The following is an 11571-nucleotide window of genomic DNA, read 5'->3' as shown; positions in this document are numbered from 1 at the left end:
CCTGCAGACTGCAGCCACCTCCGCAAGAACAGCCCCAGCGGGGTCTATGTCATCCAGCCAGCAAAGGCTCCCCCGCGGGTGGTTTGGTGCGACATGGACACCGAAGGCAAGGGCTGGACTGTCATCCAGAGAAACTCTCATGACACTGAGATCACGTGGAAGGAGTCCTGGACCACCTACAAGTACGGCTTTGGGAACGTGAGGGCAGATTACTGGCTGGGCACTGAGTACCTGCACCTGCTCACGCAGCAGAACACCTACAAGGTCCGCTTCGTCGTGCAGAATAAGGCCAATGTCACCCACTACGCTGAGTACGACATCTTCAGCGTGGAGAGCGAGGCCAGCGGGTACCCTCTGAGGCTGGGCAGGTTCTCTGGTGAGGGCGAGGACTACCTGACCACCTACCACACCAAGAATGGGGGCATACACGACAACATGAAGTTCACCACTCATGACAGGGACCAGGACCAGGCCAGAGGGAACTGCGCCAACAGCTATGGGGGGTGGTGGTACGATAATTGTCAAAATATCCTGCTCAATGCCAAAAACTACATCTTATGGCCAGGATTCTGCAAAAGTGGTGACTGCACATCTTCCCTCATCCTGGTGAAACCCACAGATGTGTGCTGAGCGGGCTGGAGAGCCTCCTGGGAGCTTGGCCACCACCCCCGACACGGTGCCCCATTCCAGTGCCAGCACCAGTGTCCAGTGCCAGCACTGGGACAGCTCTTGCCCTGCCTGCAGCTCCCACGGTGTCACCGGAGTGAAACACGGCAGCTCTGGGGCTCACGCGGCTGTCGCCCTGTCTGCAGCCTTTCCCAGTGCCCCGATGGTGCCAGCACTGGAATCCAAGCACTGCTCTGGGGTGGGTGCCCCACTCCTCGTCTGGGGGAAGGGAAGCCAGCACAAGTCCCCTTCCCTGCGCAATCCTAACGTTCCCTGCTTTCGCTCAGGCCCTGCTTCTTCCCCAAGCCCTATAAACCCGACAGCTCTGCTGGACGCGGTGGGAGAAATCAGCTGTAATAAATTCTGGAGCCAGACTCTTCTGCGTTTGTGTCTATCTGCTGTGGTGACACTGTGCATGCGTGCAGGAAAGATGGTTCTCCTCAGTCCCAGGCATAATGGAGCTGGTGGAGGGTGGGTGTATTATGCATGTGTGTTCACAAAGAGCCCCTTTAGCCATCTCTCCTGCCCAGCCCTGTCCAAGAATATTAGATCTGCCTTCAACATGACAGTCTCTGGCAGTGCTGGGCTAGTGCAGAGCTGTGGAGTTGATTCTTCACTCAAACTGATCTGGTGTAGAACTGGGTGCAGTGAAGGGGTTTTGTGCTGGTGTTTCTTCTTTTCCAAAATATTTGCAAGCTCCACATTGAAAGACCTAATGCAGATTGTCCCCTGATAGTGACTGTCCCAAGCAGCCTGTAAGAGGAGCTTTCTCCCTTTAGTGTGGTTGTGGCACATAGCTACCTAATTCTGTCTGGTGCCCCTAATTCTGTCAGGTCTCTGGCAGCAGTACTGCTTCCAATGGCTTGTCCTAGCCATGGTGCACTGAACTGTGTCCCTCGGGTTATGATTAGCTAGCACGGCCAGGAAAACACCCTGGTCACTCACAAAACCCTCACCTGCAGTCTGCACCTGAGTGGGTGGTTGCTCTGTGCCCTGCAAGGAGGGTCCCCACACACAGTGGTGTGCAGAGGAGGAGGTGGGCGACCTGAACGACACGAGGGAAGGCTCTTGGTGCACAGGAGTCAGTCCCATCGTACGTGGCTACAGATCACCCTTGGGATGGAGGGAAGTTTGAGCTTAGGACTTGATAGAAGCCATTGTTCTCTGTTTTTGTAAGAAAAGCTGAGTTCTAGGAAGGTTTGTGGGTGTAAATCCTTAGCAATCTTGGACTTGCAGGCCAGGATCCATGACCATGACCCCAGGGTTCTCTTCAGAGCAATAGCAGTGCCATTCCTGGGTGGAGTAGCAAGGCTAGTCTCTAAAGCCCTGCACAGGTGTCCTAAGATAGAATGAAGTCACCCGTGGGCTAATATATGGGGAGATAAATACATGAGGGTGGCACTGGATAACAAATCTTCCCAGTTTCAGCTGACCAGAATAGCATTTCTGGTACCTGTAATGTGTCTGTTGGTTTAAAAATTAATTTCCAGTTCAACTGGATGTACAAGCTAACTAGGGGATTAGCTTTGAAGAAAAAGGTATGGGGCTCCTAGTGAATGACAATTTGCCTTGGCTCAGCAGTGTGCCCTTGCAGCATTGAAGGTGAACAACACGCTAGGCAGTATTGAAAGAGTGCAGCTGAGAGATGATTTCACTCTTCTTGGCACTGGTGAGACCAAATTGGAGGTAAAATGCAAGGGAGATGTTAGCAAACACTCTCCTCTCAGTTATCCTCAGTGGACCCTGACAAGGCTGGGGCCAACATTCAAAAGCGTAACATGCAGGATGGTGCTGATCTGGCCTGGCAGCCCTGGTTAACTGCACATCATGGCTAGCATGTGTGAGCTGATGCTTCCCTCCTACCCTCAGCCCTTGCTCTTGACCATGTGTTCCAGCACCCCCTCTTTGAAAGATCTCCACCTCGAAACCCAACTCTCCTACTTAAGTGGAATTTTTGTCTTGAATTTTCCATTTCAGTCTTTATTAAAAAAAATCCTTTAAGAGTCTTGTTCCTACACAAGGATCCCAGGATTAACTCCTGGGGAGAAGCCAGCAGCAATCTGGGGCAGTTCTCTTGCAAATGACATAGATTTTCACATCCCTATGCAGGTTCTGAAAAGCAATTTTATTCTGTAGCATGACTACTAACTACAGCAGAGATATGATGCATGCAAGGTCTGCCTGCGCTCAGAGCTGGTCAAGTTCTCGGCTAGTGATGATGGATATTTTTCTGCTGAAGCCATGGGATATCCTTTCATGCCCTTAAAGAAGAGGTGAATGGAGCTAACTGGATCAGGAGGGCTTTCGTTTTCTGATGACTGTTCTCAACAGAAGGAGCACACTTGGAAACTTCAATGTTTCTGAAGTCTTGTTCTACTAATGATCCATAAAAACCCAGCACAGGTGAAAGGTTTTGTCTCTACAAAGCAGGGAGCTTTGCTACTTCATGGACTGGAAGATTGGGGGTGAATGGGGATATCCTTGCTATCAGGAGCTGTTTTCTTCTCTCATTCTGGAAAGGGGGGCCCAGGAGAGCCCTGGTCTGGCTATGTGCCCAGTGCAGAACAGCAGGAGAAGCAGTGCTAATGGTAAAGAGCTGGTTTGATGAGGATGAGAGAGGATTTGCAGCTCCCAGTGCACAGGCTACCCCATGTCAGGCCACCCTTGAAATTCAGCCGTACAGAATAACACGCTGAGTACCACCATCCACCCTCATAGCTGTAGGCACAATTCCGTCTGTAAGTGTCCTGATCTCGATCTTTTGCAGAGAACTTCATGTTGTTGTGCACATTTTTGGGATTTTCTGAGGTCATGGCATCCCCTGCCGTCCCGGTGTAGGAGCCCAGCCTCAACCGGTAGCCATGAGATTCATCTTCCAGACTGAAGAGGTTGTAGTCTGCGAACTTGGGGCTGCCTGTGGCATCCTCGATGACAAACTTGGCCTGGTAGACCTTCTGCTTGGCAATCTGATAGATGTACTCCGTGCCCAGCCAGTAGTCACTCTGCACGTCCCCAAAGCCGTACTTGTAGGTGCTCCAGGACTCGGCCCAGGTGATCGCTGTGTTATGCCGGTTCCTCTGGATGACCGTCCAGCCCCCGTCGGTCACATTCATTTCACAGTACACCACAAGTGGGTGAAGTCCCGTGGGCTGGATGATGTAGATGCCACTGGGTCTGCCAGTGGGAATCTCGCTGCAGTCCTTGGGCCAACCTAGGATAGAAGAGAGCACAATGTAACATGACTCTGTGTAACAGGACATTACCCCGCCTTGCCTTGTGGCAGGACAGATGGATACCTGCACAAAGTTCCCTAGAGATGCTCAGTTGTCCCATTTCAGAGAGGTCGACAGGACTGGCTGTCTGGCCTTGCCTGGGAGTGACAGAGGGTTGACCTCAGCAACCTACTCCTCTCGCAGAGGACACCTAACAGGAGGTTTCCCCAGAGAAAGGCCTACTGGGCCATACTAGTATCAGGCCACGAGAGTGGTGTTAGAACAGGCAGGCTCCTCTGCTGCCTCCTGAAACAGGGGCTGTGTCACTAAAACAGGGTCTGCTGGGGAGGCCCGTGGAGATTCTCTTGCCCCAGCTGTGAGTGAAGGAACAAGAGCGCCATACCTCCTTCCCCACACATTTACCCACACATATGCACATGCTCTGCATCGTCTAGAGCCCTCACATACACCATCCTCCACTCTGGAGCAGGTCAAGGGCCTGAATAATTGTACGGTCCTTCTCTACCTGGAGCCTTCTGCAGTGGGCACACAACACCCGTACCCTCACCGCGCTGGTCTCCTCAGGCCTTCTGCTTGTATTTGGGGACGCGCTGCACCCTCCCACTGCAGCTGGTGTAATCCAGCCAGCCGGGCCCTGCTCCTGTCCCCAGAGGAGCAGAGCTCGGGGCTGGTGCCTCCTCTCCCCAGCCCACTTGCCTGTATATCAAGGAGGTGTTTTTCAGACCTGAGGCCACATCACACAGGCTCCCACAGGCAGCTCTTTCAGAAGGCCCCACCAGTCCAGTGCACTGGCTGGAACTGTACACCAGCCAGGCTGACCCACACCATGGAAAACAAAAGGGGTTAGTGATGAGGGTGCTGAGACACCCGCTGGATGCTACGTACTGTTTTTCTTCAGAGCGCTCACCGAAGTATTGGAAGGAGGTTTCTTGAAGATCTGTAAGATTTGCATATTCATGGCGGAGCATAGAGTGGCCAAGACCAGCACACAAGCAAGGAGTAGAAGGCCCTGGGCTGCTAGAAATGGAGAAGAAAACTTCTGAAACAGCTGAAACATGATTCTCCTTCCAGGGAGCTGGGAAATCCAAACGCTCCTGCACAGTACAGCAGGAATGACCTTGAGGAATGCAGGAATGCACCAGGCATGCTGTGCAACAGCTAACAGGTCCTCTGAGTTGCAGAGCCTGCCAAGAGACTTGGGATCATTTGCTCAAGGGCTGGACATCTTTGCCTTTTCCCCTTGTTCAGCCCCCCAAAAGCCATGTGTGAGATGGCACAGGATGAAGAACAGCACCTGAGAGCTGTCTGAGCCAGATTCTTACAGGGAAACGTTTCTGCAGAACAAGAAATAGGGGATTGGCTGGGATGAGCCAAAAGACAGGGCACAAGGTGCTGATGTTGGAGGAGGTAGCAGGGGAGCGCTGCCCTCAGCAGGCACATCACCCATCAGCGTGTGGAGAAGACAGCACAGCCTCTCCACACTGCTGGACTGCCCTGCCCACCCCATTCCCAGCAAGAAGTGCCCCGGTTCCCAAGCCTGCACTCACCCATGGTGTCTATGAAGGAATGACCTCTGAAGCTCAAAGCTACAGAGAAGCAGATCCCACGGAGGCATTTATAGCTCCCACTGCAGTGGGAGGAGTGAACAGGTTCCCCCCCATCTCAGCTTCCTTTCTCATGGGGAAGGAATCAGGCTGGAATTCCTTTGCGTCCTTAGAAAACACGACTTGAAACAAAGTAGGTGCATATCTTCCTGGAATGCAAAGAAAACAATGCCTGCGCCAGCAGCAGTCCTTGGAGTGTTCTCTGCTGGGAGTGCTTGGCTCCTTGGGTGAATTTGCCCTGGGAACAGCATCTCTGGGAGCTTTGAAGAGTGCGACTCAGTAAATAAACACTCGTAGGGCAGTCACCATCCAGTGTGGAAAGCAAACACTGAGATGCCTCCCTCTTCCCCATTCCCCCTGTGCTGTTACAACAGAGGTGTGCCAGGTCAAGGGGCTCTTGTTTCATGTGCTTTCATGAAGCCCAGCACAGCTCCTGGTGAGGGAGTCCGAGCAGCTCTGACTGTCCTACAGGTCGCTCTCTGGAGTCTGCTGTGTGCATTTTGAGGGACTGCTGGGGTCCGGGCTACATGGTAGTAGGCAGAGGGGTCTGATGGAGGTGATCTCCATTTGGGGAAGCAGGTAGAGTTTGTATCCACCTGTGGGCCATGGTTTGCCCTCCAGTACACCATAGAGCTCTCCATTGCCTTCTGATGTGCTCCAAAGCCCTCATTTTGCCTTCTCTCCAGTCAGGACTCCTGCATTTGTATTTGTGTTTTAGTGATCTACAGAACCTCTCTTTACCTTCTTGGGCACCCCAGAGCCATCCAGTTAGCTCTTGGTACACCCCATGGCTTTCCAGTTGTCTTTCAGAGTGCTCCAGAGCCCTCTCACTGCCATTTGGGCCTTTCAAAATCCCTCTCTTTGCCCTCCAATGTGTCCAAGACCCTCTGCTCAATCTCCAGCCCTCTCAGAACCCCTCTGCATGCTGTCGCATGCCCCCCAGAAACCCTTCTTTGCACTGGTGCCTTTCATTGCATGCTAGAGGTCTCCAATAGGATATTGCTCTCCTCTGGATCTCTTGAAAGAGCCATCTCCTCCTGTGCACCTACCACTTGATGTGTATTATCAGAGTCCTCCCTCCATGCCTGTCTGTTTCCTCAATGCAGGAAATTCTTCCAGCCTAAACTCAGACTTCCTTCCCCGTTTGTGGCAGCTTCACAAAAGCAGAACAGGTACACGATATACACTCACGTAATTATCAAACTGTATTTGATTGCAGGAGAGACTATGGAATTGCCTACTAAGAGATGCCCATAATAACTCCCGGCTCCTGGCACTGCCGGCTGCTGCTTACATGAGACAAAACAAAGAAAACTGGAACACAGTGTGGAATTGAGACCAGATGAGAGAACACTGTGGGAGAAATTTTCACAGTCCTTGATGCAGCAAGTGTCTGTCTCCAGGGCAATGCTACTGAGGTTCCTGAAGAGGTCTTCTAAACACATTCCATCTCATGAGTGGCAGGATTGTTAAGAATCGTTCTCGTGGTTTCTCCTTTGCACAGGGGGAAGCTATGCTTTAGAGCATGGATTTGCTGCCATGTGTCACAGGGAAAGGGCATCACAGCTACTCACACCCAGGACTGGTGCAGGAGAGTAAAGCCAGGGCGTGCAGACACATCTGCCAGGGTTGTAACTCAGAGCAGCGCCCTGCGCCCCGGGGTGCGCTGTGCCCGGGACGGCTGCCCTGCTGCCTGTGCGGGTCCGTGCTCAGCCTCCCCGGGGAGATCCCAGAGCACCGTGGGGAGAACGTCTGAGCGAGAGGAGCAGCCCCCCGAGGGCAGCCTCGTTCTCCTGCTGAGAGGCTGCTGCGTGGGTCAGCGTTGTCCACAGCTCCCCCTCACCATGAGGAGATTTTGAGAGCAGAGGTTTTAAGAGGACTTGTCTCTGCATGATGGAAATGAAAATGCAGCAGATAGGTTTAAACAAGGGGTAAGCATCTTAACCACTGAACTGAAGGATAAAGAGGTTTAGAAGTATCTTCACCACTCCTCAGCCTTCAGATAGCACCAACATCAGCTTGCCAGTCTCTTTGGAACTTCTCTGCTCTGCTCTTTGGCTCCTGCAAATTAGGAGATATCCTGTCCCCCATCCCCAACATGGGCTCTGAAGCCCTTGGGCAGAGGTCCCTGCTCCTCATGGCACGTTCTCAAGCTCCAGTCAGGGAAGAGTTAAGCAGTGTTTTTGTGTGTGTGTCTGTGAGAAAAAGTTTGGATCAGAAAAGTCTCCCTTGACTTGTCACTCTGTTTTCCTCCTTAGATAGTTCCACACGGTTGGAGGAAGCAAAATGTCCAGCACCAGCTCCTCAACGAGCTCCTCCTCCTGCTGTTCGCAGACACACGGGAGCTGCAGCCCTGGCACTTCTCGCTCTTCCTGGACATCTCCCGGGCTGCTTTTCTGGGCAACGGCCTCATCGTCGCAGCAGTAGCCTGCAGCCACCCCCTGCACACTCCCATGTGCTTCTCCCTCCTCAGCCTTGAGACCATCTCCACCCCTACCCCGAAATGTGCTCAGGGGGTGGTGCACACATGCACAGAGAGCTTGAGCGCACTCGCTGCTGCCATCACGTGTCCTCAAAACGCTGCTGGAATGGTAAGGGAGGGACATACGTGCAGTGCACTTTGGTGCGCTCGCTGCTGTCGTCGCATGCCCACAGAACGCCGCAATGTTCTCTGCCATGCTCGCTGCTGCCGCCGCAGGCAATAGGTACTGCAATAGCAGGGGTGCCCACCAGCGCAGTGTGCCACGCGGCTCTAACTGCTGCCATCGCGTGCCAGGAAACTGGCACCGCAAAGCTCAGAGAGGGGAGCGCATGTGCAGTGCTCCGCGCGCTCCGTCCCCCTCGCTACTGCCAGCGCGTGTTGGAGATTCAGCGCTGTCATAGCAGTGGGTGCACACGTGCACAGTTTGGTCCAGCGCACTCACTACTGCCACTGCGTGTCCAATGGTACTGGAACGATAAGGGGGCACGGCCAGGCATGCGCAGGGTGCTCTGGCACATTTGCTGCTGCCGTCGCCTTTCCACAAAAAGGAACAGGAACGGGGAGGTGGGGGCGTGCATGCACAGTGTGCACGGATTTGCACTGGGCGCAGTGGTCTGCACTGGTCTGTGATGCTGTGTATTGGTCCGTACTGGTGTGTGCTTCTGTACTGCTGTGTACGGATCTGTACATGAGTGCACTGGTTTGTACCGGTGTTTTGTCGTGTACTGGTGTGTACTGGTGTCCAACGGTGTGTGCTGTGGTGCAGTGGTGTGTACTGGGTGTGCACGGTTTTGCTTGTGTGCACTTACACATGCTGGTGTGCCCCAGTGTGCACTGGTCTGTACTGCTGTGTAGTGCTGCGGGCCGCTGTGTACCAATGTGAGCTTGTGTGCACTGTTGTGCACCGCTGTGTGCTCGTCCTGCTGTGCACTTGTTTGTGCTGCTGTGTACTGGTGTTTATTCTTGTGCAGTGGTATGCACGGGTGTGCACTGCTCTGTATGGGTGTGTGTGTGCTGCCGTGTACTAGTGTGTGCTGGTCATGTGCATTTGTGTGTACTAGGAGTTAGAAATTAGACAGCAGGAACATGACAAGACCACAACGTCCCATGGTAATTCCCACGAACAGCTGAGGTTCTGTTTACAAATGCAGATGATCTGGACTTTAGCAGAAATACTTTGCTTAACTTTTTTTTTTTCCCCATGGGAAAAAATGAAACTTTCCTCAGCTAGGAGGGAAGGAGACCCTCTGAAGGGCTCTCCTGATGTCTTAATAAATGTCTGTGGATTCTTTCCTCTCAAATGCTGTTTTTCTAGGGGCTCCCTCTCTGATGAATCAGCAGTTCCAGGAGACCACAACCCCGCATACCACATCTTATGAAATGGTACTTCTTGGAACAGAAGAAGAAATGGAACTCCTTGGGTCTGCCTTAAGGCAGGCAAGTTAATGCCACATTATCAAATGCACGGAGGTCACCAACCTCCATCAGATGATCTGCTTGATTTCAGTCAGAAAAAAAAAAAAAAAAAAAACCACAGAAATCTGAGTGCTCCAAGCTGGAAGCAGTAGGTCCAGCCATCCACAGCCCAATCACCTACAGATCAAGAGATCTAGATGGACTGGAACAACCTCCTCCACGAGCCAGAAAAGAGAAGGGGGTGGGAAGGCGGGAGGAAGATTTTCATGTTTCATCTACCACTTTTAATAGGAAACAGAATGTAGTGGGGGGTTGAGAGGAAAATGGCAAATCCCTGGAGCTCCCACGTGTTGGCCTCGGAAGTCAAAAGTGTCAATCAGTGTCCCCAGCAGCACAGACTGTTAGCAGGGAGGGCACCAAAGAGGGACAGGCACGTTCAGCCACTAGGTGTAACTGTTGCTCCCTGAAATGTGATGGGAGCCACCACTTCAGAACAAGCACAGGGACAGACAGGAGCAGCGTCGGCTACAGCTGAGGCCCGAATTTAAACAGAGGGACCCAAACCCTGCGTCCGGACTTGTGCCTCGTTGCTCAGTAAACCTGAGACTCTCAGCGTGCTGTCTTGCGGAGGCAGACTGCTGCTCCCCGTGTTTGGGTTCTGAAGCAGGGTATTAAGCGTAGCGATTCAAATTCAACCCTTGGTAATTCCATTGGCTTTGAGGAAGGTGCGTGGGGAGAATTGGGTCTTTTAGGGCTTCGCTGAGCTCATGTCCATCAGTCAAAAACGCTTTGGTCACTGTTTTGCCTGGCTCCCTCCCCTCTCTGGGGACTGAAACCTGGGAGGTATCTTAATTGCGGGTGCAAGTCATATAACGTTTCTCTGCTTTTACTTCTCCATACATAACACGGAAATAGAGATCTCAATCTCCTCTGGAAAGCATGCTGAGGCCATGACTCAGAACTGGGTATTATTCCTCTTAATGCAGTCCTTGATGATCTGAACCAAACAAAAGCTTTTGCTTGAGTTTTTCCTACTGCTACTCGAATATATTTGCTGAGAAAGAGTGTGGACTGACTGCACACGGCTCCTGGGCAGCCACTTCGAGGTGAAAAAGGCTCATGATAAGCAGCAGCCCTCCTCTGCATCACTCTCAATGTCCTGCTTCAGTTTGGTCCCCCTTCATAACTCTACCAGAACTCGATCCATAGGACAGCCATGCTTTAACCCCCCATTTATCAGACTACTTCAAACCTATCCACTTATTCCTGTTCTGAGCTTCTCAAACAAAAAGTTTCAAATTTACACCAACATTAATTTTCTCCTTATTATGAACAGGCCACAGTACACGGACGTAGGGGTTTCTTCCTTCCAGTCCTGCCCCAAAGTGCTCCCAGATGAACCAGAACAAATAAGCAGATGTAATGCAGGCCCCAGAAGGCCATTCCTGCACACACTCCATATGTGTCACGTACCCCACAACCACCACGCAGAACACCCACTCGGATGGAAGGTCTTTGCATGTGGTTGTGTTTCCAACCAATTCATTATTCGCGCACACGGTTTGATTTCGCTGCTCTAAGGCAGCTGCTTTGGTTCCCAAAGTTTGGAAACATTGTTACAGTGCATTAGGCAAAGTACCAGCACTAAGCCTCAAAATCATATGAAAGATTCTTTAAGTTGCTGTGCAAAATATAATGTAAACTTGAAATATTGTTCTCCAGTCTGAAAGTAGTTCACTGCTGCTGGAGTTTTCTCTCTGCTGTAGACTAGCAAAGAGCGAATAAGCGAAACAAAATGGCCTTGTTAATTTGAAATGTGTACTCTCACCAAACAGCATACCCGTATCTAACAAAACTTCACTTGTAAACTTAGGGCAGATGCTGTTAACATCAAATGTACTTGACTCAGGTGTCTCAAAACATCACTCTAAGTGGCCTGGTAGCTTAATTCTCACTTTCTAAAGTGACTTAAACTCCTAAATCACATAGATAAGTCTAAAAACTGCAGTCTTGGTCAATTGTGCTCTCCTTCAGCGGCTAATATAAACACACAAGGACCCTGTCTGACACTTCATCTAAAATTAATCAGAATTGCTTTCTGGGCAGCTGCACAAACAGGCAGTTTTACCATCACTATTACCTCTTGCCTCCCCACCCCCAACTTTTTTTT

The 11571-nt window shown here is 51.6% G+C and overlaps 2 protein-coding genes across 2 annotated transcripts; one reads left to right on the top strand and one right to left on the bottom strand.

Moving 5' to 3' along the window:
- On the top strand, nucleotides 1–630 carry LOC104565183 (fibrinogen-like protein 1-like protein). The gene has a single exon (XM_088529985.1). It carries the CDS (start codon nucleotides 94–96, stop codon nucleotides 628–630), a length of 537 nt encoding a protein of 178 aa, XP_088386111.1. The 5' UTR covers nucleotides 1–93.
- Nucleotides 631–3182: 2552 nt separating this feature from the next.
- Nucleotides 3183–4911, bottom strand: LOC104565182 (fibrinogen-like protein 1-like protein). Its single transcript, XM_088529984.1, has 2 exons — nucleotides 4785–4911; nucleotides 3183–3877 (listed from the first exon to the last, which is right to left on the bottom strand). The coding sequence occupies exons 1-2, from the start codon at nucleotides 4855–4857 to the stop codon at nucleotides 3249–3251; spliced, it is 702 nt and encodes a 233-aa protein (XP_088386110.1). The 5' UTR covers nucleotides 4858–4911; the 3' UTR covers nucleotides 3183–3248.
- Between the last annotated feature and the right edge of the window lie 6660 nt (nucleotides 4912–11571).

The sequence above is a fragment of the Tinamus guttatus genome, unplaced genomic scaffold (assembly GCF_059628265.1).
Source record: "Tinamus guttatus ecotype Peru unplaced genomic scaffold, ASM5962826v1 Tinamus_guttatus_pri_ptg000356l, whole genome shotgun sequence".
Lineage (NCBI taxonomy): Eukaryota > Metazoa > Chordata > Aves > Tinamiformes > Tinamidae > Tinamus > Tinamus guttatus.
Note: the sequence above shows the minus strand (reverse complement) of the source record. Positions and strands in the feature narration are given on the sequence as shown.